The 18400-nt window shown below is 45.8% G+C and overlaps 1 protein-coding gene across 1 annotated transcript in view; it reads left to right on the top strand.

Moving 5' to 3' along the window:
- The window catches only part of NTSR1 (neurotensin receptor 1), a 54699-nt gene extending 36642 nt beyond the window's left edge, over positions 1–18057 (top strand). Inside the window, exons 2-4 of the mRNA XM_064391147.1 lie at positions 878–1079; positions 10860–10950; positions 13241–18057. Coding sequence (XP_064247217.1) covers positions 878–1079; positions 10860–10950; positions 13241–13490 — 543 coding nt within the window. The 3' untranslated portion in view covers positions 13491–18057. The remainder of the gene's footprint in view (positions 1–877; positions 1080–10859; positions 10951–13240) is intronic.
- Positions 18058–18400: the final 343 nt, after the last annotated feature.

Below are 18400 nucleotides of genomic sequence, written 5' to 3'. Positions count from 1 at the left end.
TTCTAAAATCTTGAAGGGCTTTTCATTTGTTCCACACCCAGCTGAGTGATGTGCTGAGTCTCCTCCTGTGCCATCCAGCAGAGAGGATGAGCTCTTGGGCTCAGCAGAGCAGTTCCCCATCCCACCATGGCAGATGTGCAGGCAAACCCTACACGTGCCTCTGTTTCTCTGAGCTGTCCTTTACCAAGCTCAGTTCCACTGAGCTTTCTAAACAGCCCCAAAGCCTTCCATTTAACATGAACTGTGACTTCTACTTGATTCAATCACTGCTTAATTTGATCCTCCATTTAATTTTATCAAAACTGTAGTAATCAAATAATTTGTACTAAAAACATTACGATTTCCACTTGTTTATTCCGATCAATTTTAATCCTTTAAGGCACGAGGTTTATTTAACATTGTTATGAGGTAACAAAACGCTGTCATTAAATCCGCAAGGAAAGAACACAAGACAAAAAAGATAGTTAAAAAGATCCCAAGGAGGGCTCATAATGGAGGAAAAAGACAATAACACACTGTTATTTAGAAGTCACGCTATGCATGGTGAGAGCTAAGCAGCATCCTGCTGGTTGTGAGATGAAAAGATCAATGGCATGTTTCAGTCGAGACATTTCTGGCAATGAGCTGCACTGAAAAGGGGAAAAGAACGTCATTAGTTATGAATGATTTTGCCTTTTTTGGGTGTTGGCCGACATGAATGAACCTGCGTCAGCAGCGTTTGAGTTCTCCCTCTGTACAACAATCCTTCAAAACCAGCTGAGTAAGAGGAGGGAAATCTTTCCGCTGCAGGCTCTTCCCCTGTTACTTTGAGAAATAAAACCCCAACCTCCTGCTCCTCTGCTCCTATCCCTGACTGTGCCCCATCTCTCCCCTGCAGGTCAACACCTTCATCTCCTTCGTCTTCCCCATGGTCGTCATTTCCGTGCTCAACACCATCATCGCCAACCAGCTGCTGGTGATGTTCAAGCAGGCGGCCCAGGAGAACCAGGTGTGCACCATTGGTGGGCAGCAGACCATGCTCAGCATGTCCATGGAGCCCAGCAGAGTGCAAGCCCTGAAACACGGCGTCAGGGTCCTGCGTGAGTATCGCCTTCCCTCCGCGCCTGAATAAATGACTTGAAGGGTAACAGGTGGAAACTGGAAAACACTTTCGCCCAAAACGCCCTCTCCTTTTGTCTCTGCTTGTTGGTTTGCAAAGCTAACGAGCAGACCTGCTCACTCTGGAAAAGCAAAGCCAACCCAGCATTTTAATGATTTAGTTGACAGCAATTTAAGCCTTGCTTGTGTTGTTTCATTACTTCCCTTTTTTCTGCGGAGCTCTGGTTCAGAGCTTAAAAAAAAGATCCTGCACTCAGGAATTGAGCTGTACTGCAGAGTAGTGCATGTCTTGATTAAATAAGCTGAGGGAAAGACCAAAGAATCTGGTAGCTGAACCTTAGAAAGGATAAAGGAAAAGCTGCTCAAAAATAGTACCCAAAATAGCTAACAAAGGGTGCCTATAGGGGTTTTAAACATGAGATAGGGAAAATTTGTTAGCAGAAAGCTTTCTGATGTTCTGGTGTTTTCAGAAGGGTTTGGGTTGGCAGGGACCTTAAAGTTCACCTAGTCCCAAAGCCTTGCCCCGGGCACAAACATCTTCCACTATCCCAGGCTGCTCCAAGCCCCATCCAACCTGGCCTTGGACACTTCCAGGGATGGGGCATCTTGGTGTTTGAAGTGCTTTGGCTCAGATCAGGTTTCCAATGAGAGAAATCCCCAGAGAAGGCACCAGGAGCCTCCATGACATTTTTCCAGCTGTTTTTCACAAGGAATGCATCCCATGCAGCACTCCTTGCCCGTGCCATAGGTGAGCCACGTGTGCATCCCAGCTTCCAACCGGGAAATGCCTACTGAGAAATAGGAAAGAAAAACACAGGGGACATTGAATTCCCCACAATTACCTTGTTGGACTGTGTTTGTTTAGTGTCTCTGCAGCCCAGTGAACTGTTACCAGGGGTGGGTGAGGAGGGAGCCTTGCTTCCCCACAGAGCCTACCAGGACTCTGCTCCTTGCTATCCTTTTCTGGTTGTTAACACTTCTGCCTGCTGCCACGAAGTGAGAAGCTGCCTTTTCTCACTCCTGCTACACCACCTCACACACCTCCCTCTCTCTCCTTTCAGTACTGTATCCTCTTTGATCATCAAGAAGAGAGAGCTCTTCATGAATAATAGCAGAGAAACCTAAATTTACATCTGGCATTCCTCAGCACTGGAGGAAGTGCACCCCTCACCCACAGGTCCACATCTCCTCTGAGGCACTGAAAAACAACCCTTCACTTTCTGAACAATAAGCATAATTTTCTTTTTCATCTTCTTCTGCTTCCTCTTTTTCTTCTCCAGGCAAATTTTGGGTTTGATGTGTACTGCAAAAGCTGAGAATATTTGGCAAAAGTGAGGGTTTCAGTCTGGAGCCTGAGGTGGTTCAAAAGTGGTTCAGATGTGGCACCATGTGGCTCCCCCATGCAGGGATACCCAGATATTCCAGGCATCTCCTCAGGGCCACCCCAGCAGCAGGACTGAGCTCCTCTCCCTGCTGGGAAGGCAAGGAGAGGGCAGCTGTTTGTTGCATTTCTGTGCTGAGGAAGATCCAGCAAATAAAAAAATCCTCCCTCACTTTTGTCTGTGATTCACTCCACCGTGCAGAAATGCTCTCTTTATCTAGCAAATGGGAGTGAAATCCTGTGCATTTCAGTTTTTCAGATACAAAAAACTGGGGTTTTTTTATTACAGGGGTGTTTGATTCACACTTTTGTCACCTGTTCCTCATGATTTGCATTTTAATAAACCAAGTCTCTGAGCTGTCTGAGAAGTAGCAAAGAATACACAAGGATTCACATTACTTATCCTGGCATCCACAACAGCCAAAATCATGAACAGAGTCTGGGCTCATTTGTGGAAGAGGGTGGGAAAAGAAAAATGGCACTTGTCCCCCCTTATAAAACTGCTGGCAGAGTATCAGAGCTTCGTGGGGGTGAAAGTATTTTCCATTTCCAAAAGTGAACTTTGGCCCGAGGTACAGAGAAGGCTGATTTAAGTCCAAGGGTGAAATGTTGCAGAGCTTGTAAAAGTTGTGCTTAGAAAACAATTTTTTGTGTTTGTGCAGAGCTGTTGGATAAAATCAGAGCAGCAAAAAACTTCCTTGCTCCAAATGTACTGAGATTAAGTATTTGTTTACATTGAAATAAGAGCTAAAAGTGGCCAGGCTAACAGCCTCATTCAAAACATCCACGACAGTGTTTTCCTCCCTTCTGGTAGCATTTGTGTATTTTCTTGGCTCTGTCTGACTGTACATGTACAAAATAATGAGGGTGATCAGGATCAGGGAATGTGTCAGGCCTGCTGTCTGGGAGCCAACTCATTAAATCAGGAAGCACGAGATTCCTGATTGTAATTCCCTCAGAGTTCACCAGGTGTGAGGATTCAAATCCAGAGGGCTCCAGGCACTTTGCAGCTTCCCAGCTTTTTTACTGAGGATATCAGAGCAACCAGTTCTGCTGTTAAAAATACCTTCCACCAAGAGATTCCACACCCTCCTTCACCCATCCAATTCCTTCCATTAAACCACCTCCAGTTTGTGTTGCTCTTTCTTGGCCATGTTGGAGCCCTGGAGTGCTGAGGCTCCCAAAGCTGTGTGATGCTTCACAGAAGTATGAAGGTTTTCTGATTGCACAGCCTGATATGCCAATTACTTGATAAAATTCTAAACAATCCTTAAATACTCACATGCACACACACCCCAGAACAATCATAGAATCATGGAATGGTTTGGGTTGGAAGGGACCTTAAAGCTCATCTCATTCCACCCCTGTCATGGGCAGGGACACTTTCCACTGTCCCAGGCTGCTCCAAGCCCTGTCCAGCCTGGCCTTGGACACTGTCAGGGATGGGACACCACAGCTTCTCTGGGCACCCTGTGCCAGAGCCTCAGCATCCTCACATGGAAGAATTTCTTCTTGATATCCAGTCTTGATATCCCTTCCTTCTTTCACTTTAAAGCCATTCCCCTGTACTGTAACTCCAGATCTTGTCCCCAGTCCCTCTCCAGCCTGCTTGGAGCTCCTTCAGGCACTGGAGGGCTGCAGCAAGTTCTTCCTGCAGCCTTCTCTTCTCCAGGCTGAACAACCCCAATTCTCTCTGCTGCTCAGAAATCAGGGTGCATTTGAGCTTGGCTCAGGATGAAAGCTCTGTTCAGCCAAAATGTCTTCTGGAAAGGGGCAGTTTTGTGGCATGGACTGACACCCCCACCAACACCCCTGCTGCAGCCCCTTCTCCTCCAGATCATTCCCAGGTGGGTGGAAGGAAGGCAGGAGTTACTGAATGGCACAACTGAGCTCTGATAACGACACTGAGACAAATTGATGGACATCAAGGGGAGGCTTTGCAAGGGGATTTTGGCTAAGCCTATTAAAATGTAATCAGTTCCAGGTAGCGTTTGCTGTGTGTCACTGAAGCTGCTTACTGAAAGCAATTATAAAGCACTTAAAGGTTTAGCCAATTAAAAGAATATCCTTCAGTCTCCCACAGGTGGCTGGGTGATGCTTCAGTAAAATGCTTCTTTAGCAGATGAAGTCAAGATGCATTTTTAACTAAACGTCTGTGAATTTTTAAATTATTATTTTGCAGCCTCTGCATTTCGTCAAATAATACAAGACAAAGGCCAAGAATTAATGATATATCCATGTATTTCATTAATTTGTGCATTAATAATTCCCTTTCTTAACAGATACTTTGAAGAGTCCATTCATTTCTCCTCACCAATGCTCCTAGTCTGAGTTATTCATTTCAGGAGGAGAATATTGCCATGAGATTTAGTTTAACCAGCCTACAGACAGGAATAGCTCATACTTTGCAGCACAATACACAGAAGAGCACCAGTCTAAAATGCCTTAAACAGTTGTATTTCATAATTCCTATATTCTAAGGAAAGCAGATTTATTTGTTCATAAATCATTTCTTTTCAAGAAAGGAACAAAATTCATGGCAGTTTGTATCTCTAATAAAAAGTCTGAGCAACTCCAAGTGGAGTTCAGCAAAACCCCTGTGGCATTAAGCTTGAGTGGAAGCTGATTTTAACAGCTGAAGTGTCACACTGAAATTTGGGAGGATAAATTACCTATTTAACTGTTGTATATATTTCCCAGAGATGTTTGTAGTTGTAGGTTTATTTTGCAGCCTGCCAAGTGAGATAAAACGAGCAGCATCAGAGTGCTCTATAAACACCCTCCAAGGAGCAAGAACAGGGGTGGCTGCACCTCTTGGGCAGGGATTCTCTTTTTTCCCCTCTCCCAGGCTGTGTCCCTTTGCTGGGCCTGCACAGCATTCCTGCAGGAATTGCAGGTTCTTGTGGCTGCATCTCTGCAGAAAACTCCAGCACTGGCCATGCCCTAAAAGCAGATTTCCCGGGTGTTAAGCCGTGACAATGTGAGTGTTTAAAAAGTTAACTAATGTGATTTGAACATGAAGTCTGGCCAGGGCTTTAGTCAGTGTAGAAGCACGCAGTGAAAAAAGCTCCAGGGTCCCTTTGATGAGCAGAAACTGTTCTGGGAGGAACAAAGGATATGTGAAACTCAAAACTGGAGGGGAAAGAAGAAAGGGCTGCAGAGGAAGCCAGTTCAGCTTACACCTGATCTCACCAAATAGAAAAAGACTTGAACGTGGCGAGGATAAAATGGGATCCCTTCTCTACCTTTCAAAGGGGAAATTCTCTTCCTTTCTTCTTCATTCTCTTCCAGACATCCCTAGGGGAAATGGCATGAATGAAGTTTAAATGGAATCAAGCAACCTCTTCTGTAATTTCCAAAAGAATGATTACCTTAGAAGGGAACTTGGGAAGAGACCCCAGTATGCACTGGGACAGCAGTGCTGTGCTTGCTGTGCTGTTCTTGGGCCAGCTTTAATCTGTATTTTCTGCCTTGCTCCTTATGCATGGAACTGGTGCCAGGGGATGATTTAACCACTGGTGTGAGCTGGGGCAAGAATTCACATCTATTTTCAAATCTGTCTTCTGAAGCCATTAAAAATCAGGACTGGAGAATATAGTCTGGGTGAAATATGTTGATATTGAATGCCAAAAGGTTTTTCCATTCACTGTGCTGTCTCACTTTCACTAATAAAGAAGAATTTAGGATTTTTTTTTGGTCATACATTCAGGAGAATCAGGGGATTATACCCAGCAAATGTTCTGTTTTCAGTGGTGTTTAAAGGAGCTGAGGACTACTCAAGCTCACTGTTACTCCCAGTTTCTTCTTTGCTCTTCTGAGTATTCCTGGTTCATGCTGGTGGTCCCCAAACCCTGCTGATTGTTACTGACTTTTATGGAAATCCTTTATTCCACAGCCTTATGACCCAAATACCAGCATAAGTAGTTTTAATTTTACTGGGCTCCTGCAATCCCTACTTTGGGGCCTGCTGATATAAATATTGCCAAGAGCCTGTCAGGTAGAACATCATGTTAATATAAACAGCACCTCGAGGTTTAACAAGGCAGTGCCAGCTGTGCCTGCATCAGCCCAGCTTTCACCAGCTCCCAGATCAAAGAGCATTTTGGGAGAGCTTCTCCTGTAATGGCATCAACTAAATAAACATATAAAACCCAGGAGACTGGGATATACAAGGATTGTTTCTCCAAAAACCACCCTGACAAGCCTGATAACCTTTTGTACACCTCATTAGTACCAGCTGGTGGGTGTGCACGCCTTGGGCAGCGTTGGGGATGAGTCTGAAACACAGAAAAAGCTGAGAGCTCTTGTTCAGGGGGACCAATACCTCCCCAAACAGCTCCTGCCTTTGCTCAGGAATTCCACTCTGCTGCTCCACATCTGTATGTGGCTCAGATCCCCTTGCAATGCTGAGAAAAAGAAATAAATTGGCTGAAATAGTCTGGACAAAACTATCAAGGGAAGATGGATCCGAGCCTCTCTGGAGGCCGTAGCAGCAGCAGGGGTGTTGAAGGAGCAGCATCCCTTTTCTGCCTCTCCCGGAGAAAGGAGGACAGGACAGAGGGATACCCTCGCCGAGGGCCGCCCCGGGGCTGCAGGGCTGTGACTCAGCATCCCAGAGGAGCTGCAGGAGATGAAGCGAGGAGGAGGAGGAGAGCACCAGCCCAGCCCAGCTCTGTGCGCACCGTTCCCGGGTGAGTCACGGCTGTGGCTCCTCACCCATCGCTGTCCAGGGCTCTGAGTCACTCCCAGCCTCACATGGCCCCACCAAGGCATGGGGGCTGGAAACCCCTCCTGAGCCCTCTCCTGAGCTCAGCCAAACCATGGCATGGGCTCCTTGTCATGGTGCCCTGCCCTGTGCACGTGCTAACCCAGAGGAGCTCCTGGGCAGGTCCCAGCCTCAGCCCAGGATACACACAAGGCAAAATAAAACACCCAGTGTGATCTAACAGAATTTAACCTCCAGGATTGCTGCCGTGTCCACTTTAGTCTGAGGGTAGAGACTGGCACAGTTTAAATTTCCTCACAATGAACAAGATGTCAGTCAGAATTGATGGTTCTCTCTGCAGGACTTCCTGAAGGAAAAACAAACCAGGGCTCGTCCTCTGCCACTCCTCCTTCCTCTCCCCTTCTTCCTTGGCATGCAGTTCAAACAGGCAGAGAAAAGAGCCATTATAAGACAAAATAGAAAAACACAGGATGTAATAATTCATGGTTTAATGCACATTTAAATTGGGAGTTTGGTTTAGAAGGGAAATGAGGGCATACTTTGGTGGGAGGATCATTCCCTGCCACCCCTGGCACACTGGGGTCATCTTGCTGGGCTCCCACATCCACTCCCCAGCCTTGAGGTTTGGCACCTCATTTGCTCAATTATGGGAAATATCAGAAGCTCACGGAGCAGTTCTGCTCCTATTAGAACCTTATTGAATTAATTAGAAGTGAGGGATGTGTCTGGTTTATTTTTAGTTCAAAAAAGAAAGGCAGGATGTCTCCAACCTCACAAAGACCATCCTGGACAGTGACACCATCACATATTGAGTCAAACCCTTCCCCTGCAGTGCTCAGCTCCAGCAGGCTGAGCTGCTCCTTCTTGCTCCACCAAAAGAGCCCATGTGTCAAGTTTTGATGATGAAGAACATATCCTAGGAGCTCATAACAACAATAAAATATCATTTTGGCAGACGGTTTTGCCCAGGATTTGTTTTACAGATCAACGTTTTTGACAGGCAGAGCAAAACAGCAGGAAAAGGAGCCAGGTATCTGGGAGAAAAGGGAATTTTCATTCTGTATTAGGTGAAAGTTAACACAGTCTCATGTTTCATATTCCTCCCAGGGGAAAGGACCCATGAGGGCAGGATTGCCGCCCTAAATCTGCTTGATCCCTTGTATGATAAAATGAAAACATACGGATTAAGGGTGACAAATTTGGGTCGGGATCTCCTAATCTGTGCAGCACAGAACTGCACAGTGTGTCACCCAGCTGGGACTTCCAAATCAGACCAGAAGTGTCTCCAGTGCACTTCACATGTTTAATAGAGATTTAATTGCAGAGTGATTGCATGTGATATTACAGAATTATCACAGATTACTTAATTGCTGATGTTAAGCAGATACTTCTCTCAATATGTGTTTTTGTTACTATAGATCCATATTATTTGGCACAGCATTGCCTAAGCAGCAGAAGCAGAGATCATTTACCAGGAGAAAACCACTTTCATTTAACGTGTTGGTAAATTTAACAAGCAGATGTGTGAGATTCTTATAATTGGCTGTCGAAAGAATCTGGATCCTGCCGTTCCTAAAGAGCTGCACACAGGGGTGAGCAGCTCAGAAGTGCCAGCGTGTGGAGGTTCCTGCAAAAATGAAGATGTGCCTGAATGAACCTGTGTTTGGAGCCATTTGGGAAGCTGCTTCTGCAGCCTGAAAATGCAGCTAATCCTGTGCAGGCGCTGGGAGAGCAGATGGGCTGGAGCTGTGATGTTGGCTCGCTCCGTTGGCCCGAGGCTGATGGATGCAGGAGGAGAGGCTGGAGAGTTTTGCTTCTCCTGCAGCCCCTGGGAGGGATCTCCTGGAGAATCACGGGGGGACTGCTCCATCCAGGGCAAACCAAAAGCCCATCCAGCAGAGAAATGGATTTCTGGATGTGGGTGCTCAGAAATGTGAAGGAGCAAGGCAGGCAGCCACGCTCCCACCGAGCCCCCAGGGGATGTCCCCACCTCTCCTGTGCCACATGCCATGCAGGGGCTCTCCTGCCAAAGTCCCATCAAAGCTCTTCAGGGAAGGATCAGACACAGGTCAAATTAATTCACTTGATGGCATCTGAAGGGCTGCAGGCTGTCTGGTGATGAGTTACATCTGTGATCACTGTGGCCAGAGAGCAGCCAAAAAACAGTTTGAAAAAATGAATTCACTTGGACAAGAGAATAAAAACAGACCCTCTAGCCTTCTTTCCAAAACATCTCCCTTCAGTTGTTTAAATCTTTATTGGATAAATGTCTTTTGCAGCATTCCTGGAAGATGCTGTCATGCATCATGGAATAGAACCTTCTCCACTGTTAGCTGTGTGTTTAATGAGAGGGAGCTCATGGCGTTGGAGTAGGGTGTGAGCAGGGAGCTGGACACCAGGGATTTTCTAATTTCTGCTCTCCTGTGCCTCCTAGCTAAGCATCAGAGATGGGGAGATGCAGCCACAGCTAGATTTATTCCTCCTGGTCTGCACTATCCAATGGAAACACATCTCCCTGAGCTACAACATGGTCCCTGAGAGATGACAGTGTCTGGGTTTGGGACATATCCACATAAATATTTTCAATCCCAGGGCAGAAAATCCCCCAGCCTTTGGCTCCACGTGCCAAATCCACATTGCACTTGTGGTACCTCACTCTGGAGCAGAGCTTTGCTGCTTCCCAGCCCCTTACAGGTCACATAAAGGACAAGAGTGATGCGTCCCTTGTTGTCTGTAGAGCAAATTTGGGACCAAAAATTAACTTAATTATTTTATTTAGTCTTTATTTTCTTCTTGCCTTTTATTGTGTTATGTTTTAACTGAGATTTCTTTATTTCCTGCTAGGATTCTGCTAGAATCCTGCTGTTCCACACAGAAGTTAAAACGTATATTACAAAAGGAAACAAATCTTTCTCTTGATTGCCTGCTAGATCTACTTTTTAATCCAGACTGACAAATGCACTCTATCAACAGCACTTTTATGCCTCAGAGTTGTTGCATTTTATTTTCCATTGTCTGACATCCCTCAGAATCTGGAAAGGAAAAAAGCAGCAGTGTCTTTCTCTGCTTACCCTTTAATTGATCATTTTTATTATGACAAAGTCCAGAGCCAAACACGTTGTAATCTCAGGTATGGCACAAATATGGAACAAAAGGATGAGCCCTGCCACTAGAAAGAGCAGTTTAATGGTGCTCAGCACTGTGGGGCCCGTGGCCAGTGGCTCCATGGAACAAACTAATGGGATTAGAGTGGCCCTGGCTCCCTTTCTACCTGGATGGAAAACATACTCCAGCTGTCTCTGTGAATACATGGACAAAATACCCAGTGCCACAAGGGCGTGAAACACAGATGCAAACAGAGTTTTCTTTGAGCCAGGAACTAGCCATGGCCAGTGCTTCATCTTACCTCCTGCTGCTCCTCATCTCCCTGCCCCAGTGCTTGGTGCTGTTCTGTGTTACTTCTGTTCTGCTTGTTTTACAGACATTTGCAGGCTGCTTGTCCCTCAGGGTTATTAATTCTTTGCACTACAGCAATACAACAACAAGTGGGGCTGCAGGAGAACGGTTGCAGCAATTAAACCCAAGCAGACAGGTCCCTTCTTCAGCCTGATGGAGAGTTGCTCACGAAGTTAAGGCTTTTTTCCTGCCTTGCAGGTGCTGTGGTGATTGCCTTCGTGGTCTGCTGGCTCCCTTACCACATCCGGCGCCTCATGTTCTGCTATGTCCCCTCCAGCCACTGGACAGAGTGAGTCACAACGTGGGGACACGGGCACCTGTGCCAGGACAGGCTGGGGGCTCAGGCTGGGCTGGGGATGCCAGGGCACCCCAGGTGTGGAGGTGGAGGTGGGGATCTGGGAACAAAGGTGTTCTCCAGTGGGGCGTTCAAGTCTCAAAACCTAATTGCTGCTTTGGTTTGTTTTTTATTTTGGATGTATCAGTGTTTGCCAGGAAAATTAAGAGTTTTTGTTTTACCTAAATCCCTCAGGAAGCATTATTTTGAACCAAAAGGCATCATCAGCCCCTCCTCCTCCTCCCTCTCCTCCTCCCTCTCCTCCTGAGGGCTGCAACCACAGACATCAGTCTGGCAGCCCTTGATGAAGTGACATTTGGACAGGGGGGTTGGTACATCCAGAGTGGATTTCAGTCTCTGTGCCAGAGATATTGATCCCAGCCCGAAGATGCAGCAGCTCCTGTCAGCACACAATTTAGCTCCACGAAGCCACATTTCCTCTCTGACAGGGGGATGACACAGGTGGGGGAATAGCTGTGCTATTACTGGGTCTGGGCCAGGTTATTTACTGGGAGCAGATCAAAATGAAATGCCAGCAGTTGCTGCTGATTAGGAAATGCCCAGATTGTCAGAGAATTCCGGGATAATTACACAGACACACGTGCGCTGCTCACAGATGTGCAGAGGCACCCCCTGCTCCTTTCTGAGGCACCAGGCCAGGCTCTTCAGCAAAGCAGACACCAAACTAATTATTATTTTTAAATATGTCATTAAGAGCTAACGCTGTCTGGGGACACACACTGAGGAAGCCTGAGATGCCAAGGGATGCTCTCTTGTGTCTTCTCCGTGGTGTTACATCCCTGCTCTCCCTGAGACCAGGGCTGTTCCTTTCAAGGGGAAGGAAAGAAAAATCTACTATACCAAAAAGCAGAACAGCAATAAAAAACTAAAATTCTATCAATTCCAGACTCAAAATATATTAAATTAGGATATAGCAGTCTACTGAATGGGACTATGGATCCAGCCACAGTAAAATCCAAAATCTATCTTCAGTCATGAAAACAGAGCTCTAGGCACACACTGGGACAAACTCTTGTTTCTCCTTTGCTTTCCTGTATGAAAAGCACTTAAGGCACTGTTCAATTATGTGATGACTGCATTTGCTTTGAGCAAGGGGGATAGAGAAGTCTTTCTGCAGTTAGTGGGAATTTATGCATTGTGGCTGTATCCATGTAATATTTTTTTTTCTTCTTTTTAAAACCATGAGTAATTTTAGGAAAACACTGAATTTACAAAATGATAGTGAACTATCAGTCTGGTGGCTAACCAAGAGTTTGCAGCAGCTTGGTATGTTCATTTATAAACACATGTGCCTTGCCCCTGAAGAAGAGAAATGTTTCCAGTATTAATTCTTCACAACTACACAGAGAAACTCTGCTTGTAATAACTGGATGGGCCATGCAGTCCTTGGCAGTGCTGAAGGGGTGTGGAGGGATGGGCAACATAGTCCAGCACTCTTCTATTTATCTTTTGTTAGACACTGCTCAGACAAGAAAAAAGGTCTTCAATTTTCCCCAAGATAAATGATTCTGAGGAACATCTTCCTGAAAATGAGACCCGTGGTGTTTATAAATGCTTTACCAGCTCAGGGCTGTTGTTCTCAGTTGGCCCAAGGAAAGATATATCCAAAAGCATAAAAGATAATAAAACATTTTCAACCAGTTCTTGTAGAAAACATTAAATTGTGGTGGTTAGGATGTGTTTCAGGAGCATGCTATCATCAGTTTGCCCCCAGAAAAGGAAATGCTGTCCCACATTATGGACAAATCCCAACCCAGGGACACATTGAATGAGCTGATGCTGCTCTCATTGCCAGAGGGAGGAGAGAGCTGCATCTGTTCCTGGAGTCTGGCTCTTCTGCAACCTCTGTAGATCAGAACTGCAGCCAAAAAAGTCAGGCTAATGTGTATGTATGACACAGAAGCAAATTTCCATCTGGCTTCTCAGGTTCCAGAATGACTACATCCAAAGAAAAAAGAAGGCATGAGGTAAATATCTTGTCTGGATCCAGGGCATAAATAAGTCTCTAACTGCTGGTGAGTGGGGCAGTATCTTCACAGAGGCATCTGATCCGTGTTTGACCAGTTCCAGTTGGAGATGTAGATGGGTTGTGGTGGCCAGGCACCACTGGTCAGCTCATGTTTGCAGCCTAGAAAGGTTAGCTGGAGAGCAGCTCGTGTTTTTCTCACCTTTGTGACTTTGAGTTCTTCACACTCAGATTTTTGTCCTTTATCTGTTCTTCCAGTTTCCTTTACAACTTCTACCACTACTTCTACATGCTGACAAATGTCCTCTTCTACGTCAGCTCAGCAATCAACCCCATCCTCTACAACCTGGTGTCGGCAAACTTCCGCCAGATCTTCCTCTCCACACTCACCATCCTGTGCCTGCCATGGAGGAAGAAGAAGAAACGACTGGCCTTCACCAGGAAATCCAACAGCATCTCCAGCAACCACACATTTTCCAGCCAGGTCACAAGGGAAACCACGTACTGAAGCCAAAGGAGGAGGAGGAGGAACGCAATTCATCGTGGAGTCAAAACTTGAGAGAGGCCTCTGTGACTTTCATGCATGGTCTCCAAATTCACGTAACACAAATGTGTTTAGCAAAGTCATTTTTGTTGGAAAAAATAGGCTTTGTTCTGCCAGTAACTTTGAGGTTATTTTCAAGCATTGGCCTTGCCTCTTGTGAGTAATGTCTACATGTATTGTAACTTCAGTCTGGCATAAATCCAGATGTGGTGCTAACTGGGAAGCCAAAATGTGTTCAACTTAGGCAAAACTGTTCTGCATCTCATCCTTTTCTCAGTGCAGAGATGCCGTGTCCACGTCCAAGGGTTTGAGATCATGTCTCCTGGTGGCACCAAGCAGAGAGTTTGATGAGGAGAAAGAAGCTTAGAACAAAAAGGGATGTTCTTGGAGAATGGATATGCTATATGTGGGATGTTCAATGAACGAGGAGTGAAAACTCAGGGAGCCAGGTGGTTATTTTAGAAATATATCCATTGTGAGGAACACAACTGAGGTGCTCAAGAGAGCCACTCTGGCTCCTTGAAATTAAATAAGAACAGCTGATGCCTTACCTAGGCTGGGGTGGCTGTGGCCTGGGGAGTGGGGTCACCTTTGGCTTTAGGGCATACACAGTGCCTGGCTTTGGTACCACTGCACCAAGAGCAGCAGAGTCTCTGGCAAAGTCAAGAATGCAGAGGCTGTGCCCAGATGGAGCGCTGAAAATGAACAGAAATGGAAAATATTCCTTTTGCCATACAGCCAAATCCTATTTTTTACCAGGGAGAACAGTTTGCTGGCCTGCACTAAGAGATGAGAAAACTCTGAGCTCATGAGGGCTCCAGGCTGCTGAGATAAGAGCAATCTGCCCCAATTCTTTGGCACCTTCAGATTTTTCCCATTCTAATTCCAGTTTTACTTGTTTTCTTGCTATTTCCACAAGGCTGATGCCTCATGTATAGCAGTTGTAGGCAGCAGGTCCTCTTGTTCTACCTTTTCTTGTATTACTTTTTGCTACCAGAACTGTTGGCACACCTATCTGCACCCCCAGTACTCACATAGTTCAAATGCAGAGCATAAGAAAGTCTAAACTGGGGAGTCTTCACTCTAAACCCATTTTCTTTTAACAAGCCAGAGGAACAGAAACAAGACCTGAAAATTCTCTTTGAAATTTAAGAGGGGAGGTAAGGAGAGGTAGCATGAGCTTTTCCCCCATATGGTTTCACCTCTGATGGCCCCTTATATGATACAACAAATTGCTCCAGAGTGTTTAGTGCAGAAATAACAGGGCTCTGGGACAAGCTAAAGGGCTTTTTCCCCAGATGGTGACCTGCACGAACCTGGAGCTGACCATTCACCCTGTGCTGCCTTTGCTGGTGGTGACCTGGTGTCCCCTTTCACGCCACATGCCACCAGGAGAGCAGGACTTGCCTCTGAAAGGTGACAAAGTAGAAGAGCTGTCTCAGTTTGGCTTTCTGGGCTTTGCCCATCCCATGTCACCCCTCAGCTAATGAGCAGCTGGGGTCCCCAGCTGGAGCCACAGTCTGGCCCAAGTGAGGGTCACACAGTGGTGGAGACCAGAACCACTGGTGACATCTCCTGCTACAGGTGTTGCATCACAGAATCACAGAACAGGTCAAGTTGGAAGGGACTCACAAGAATCATTGAGTCCAACTCACTGTTGGGCTCAGCACAAAGAGGAAACACCCATCTGGGGGCATTTGCTGTGAGTTGTTGGTGATGGGTGACTACTTTTGGGGCATTTAGAACCTGTACCCAGCTGGCCACCCAGCAGCCCATCAGCCACACCTGCTGATGGAGGGATGGGAGGTGATTTTAATGCCTAGTACAGAAACCCTGCAAAAGAAAGGGCTCAAAATGAAAGTCAGTGGGGCTTCAGTTCCTTCTGACTCAGCCAAACTGCAAGCTCTGTTCTGTCATGCCTTCTCGTGATTTCTTGCCCTGGTTGTACCAAGCAGGAGGCAGAGATTATATTTGACCAAGCACTTTTGTTGCTCATGGACTGTTGACTCCTCTTCGACAAAGAAAACAGGTAGTGGCAGACAAATAAATAAATTGAAACAAAGAGGAATAAGGGAGACTGATCTCTTCAGAAGGAAATCTGTGGGGAAAAGCAAGTATTTTGTGTGTATGGTGTGTGTGAAATGGCTTGGGCAGGTTGGAAGAAGAAGACCTGCTCATCCTGCCTCATGGCAAAATCCAGGTACCATGAACAGGAGAGGGGAAAAACCTGCCTTGAGAGAAAGAGGAGTCTTGATGTCACACATTTAACATTGGCCTTCCAGGCAAGACACTTCAAATGTTTCTGGATGACCCAAATGGTTTTACTTCACCTCTAAATTCAGCCAGCAGCTGTATTTAGGAGGAGCTTTCTGAAACCTCCCAGGGAAGCTGTAACTGCATTTCTTTGACTTTCATTAACACCCTGCATGTCTCATTTGCTCATTTGAAATATTAAACATTATTACTACACTTGTTCAACACCAACCTGCTGAAATGTGCTTGATTATCATAGAAAACACTGTACAAAAATTGTTCTTTCACATAAGATTCTTGATTTAGACTTTCACTACTGAGATACACAGGCAGCTTACCGAATATTTGATCACAGCTCAGAGAAACTGACAGGTTTATTTTTGGTTTGACATGACAGTGAGAAAAAGCTGGAGAAAAAGTGAACTTATCATCAACTCTTTCCACAGTGTTTGTTGGGCCACTTGAGTGCTGAGGAGCAGGGGGAATTTGGGGGATTCATCCAAGTGGTTTGCTGACTTCTACAGCTCTGTTCTTGCAGTTTAACAGGAAAGCAGATCTGAGTCCATGGCCTTAATCTGAGATTGCAGCTCAAAGCTACCTCTTCCACTGGCCAAATCTGACAGCCTTGAGCTGAGCAGTGTAAGTTACAGCTGCTTTCATCCTCTCTTCCCTCCTCACCTAATTTTGCTGTATTCAGCTTAGAGATGTGGCTTGAGCTCAAAGAAGTGAGGATAGCTGACTTCAAGCCCCCATGGTTTCATGATTTCCAGAGAATCACTGGACAGTTTGGGTTGGAAGGGACCTTAAAGACCATCCAGTTCCAAACCCCTGCTGTGGGCAGGGACACTTTTCCCTAGACCTGGTTGCTCCAAGCCCCATCCAACCTGGCCTTGTAAAGGAAAGCTGATACAGTAGAGAAGAGAAAGGTACAAACTGCCCCATATTTACCAGAGAAAAGGTTCTTTAGATGCCTCTTAACAATGATTGAACTGCTAACCCAACAACGTTTTTTAATTTAATCTGATGTGGATGGCTTTTGCCATTAGATGGAACAAAAACTCCCATCCATTGTGTCCCTGCTTTGGCATTCTTCACTGAAGCAGAAGTGAGTGCTGGGGCTCTGCTCATCTATGCAAATTCCCTGTGTTTGGAACTGTTTGTTTTGACTAAAAAAAGAATAAAATCTGTGGAACCCGCAGATGTGAAGTGCTGCCAGATGGATTCTGAGAAATTCCATTCTGAAGAGAGTCTATCAAGTGACCTCTTCAAAGGTCTTATTTTGAGGCTTTGTTTCTCTTCAGAGTGCCCTTGCCAGAGCCATCAGTTTAGCAGAGTGTGAAATCAGGTTTATAAAGTAATTTTGCTATTCAGAAATTTCCCCCAGACAGGACTGTCTCACCACAGGCCCAGCCCAGGAATGCTCTGCTGAGCTTGTCTTTTTTTGTAAGGTGCATGAGACCTCACTTCAGCGAGGTTTCAGAAGAAAACTCAATGGGAAATCAGCGAGGAGGGTTGGCAGGGCAGGTGCTGGAACACAGCAATAGCAGGATCTTTGCATTTGCAGCAGTCAGTGAGGCAGCCCTGGGTGTGCAGCTGCTGCAGACAGCTCCTGCTGCAGGTTTGGACCCATCACCTGTGCAGCTGCATGGCTGCAGCCCTGGGCAGGGACAGCAAACACCTCCACAGGGTGCTGTGCCAGCCCAGCATCCTCCTGGCTGTGTTCTTTGGTGGCTTTAACCAAAGCTGTGTCTGCTGGAGCTCTGTCTGGTTCTTCACATCACAGCTCAACCACTCCTCCTGCTCTCAGTCTGGATTTGCTTAGTACAAAAGTAGAAATTGCTGATCCAAAATTTCATGATGCTGTGTCCTGGCTTTGTGATCCAGAGTCCTTCCCCAGCTGTGCCACCTGATAGTCCTGCACATATTGTATTTATGGCAAATATTTTTGAAGTGCACCTTTTTATTTTTATTTTATTCTGAGATACAAAATGTTGATGTGCTTTATTTTTTGTGGCCTGTTGCTCAATGGGGAAAAAATGAATGTTAAAAGTGTGTCAGTGTCTATTTTGTGATATTTTCTGTGACAAAGGGAAAGAAGAGGGTGTGGAAACCTCCTGTATGGCAATGGGAAACACTCTTTCAGTGTAACATGCTATTATTGATACTGTATTTACTGATCAAAGTGTACTGAAATGGTTAATTCCTGATATAGCCTTTGTACTGTATGGTATTTTATTTTGTCATTTATTGATCCTAAGAAATAAATATCTAAATTTAAGGCTTGGGCTGCTTTTGCTTGGAGTGGCAGGTGTGCCTTTATCACACAGCCTGGTTATCAGGCACCCTGGCTGGGGTCTAAACTGGTGGAATCCCATTTGCCTTGAACTGGGACTTGCAGCTCCTCTGCAGAAGGTCCCTGAGTGCTCAGTCCCTGCACTCTGCAGCACAAACTTCCTCCAAACATCAGCTGCTGCTCCTGACTTCAGCTCAGCAGACAAACAGGGGGGCTAGTTAGGTTTGAAGGACACTCCCATCGGTGATGTTTGCCCTGAAAATCCTTCCTGGGATCTGTTAAAAGTACCAGATCTGTGCTGGGCAGAGCAATTGAGAGCACCCAGGAC

The sequence above is a fragment of the Passer domesticus genome, chromosome 16 (genome assembly GCF_036417665.1).
Source record: "Passer domesticus isolate bPasDom1 chromosome 16, bPasDom1.hap1, whole genome shotgun sequence".
NCBI lineage: Eukaryota > Metazoa > Chordata > Aves > Passeriformes > Passeridae > Passer > Passer domesticus.
The sequence above is the reverse complement of the archived record's forward strand: the minus strand, read 5'-3'. Positions and strand labels throughout refer to the sequence as shown.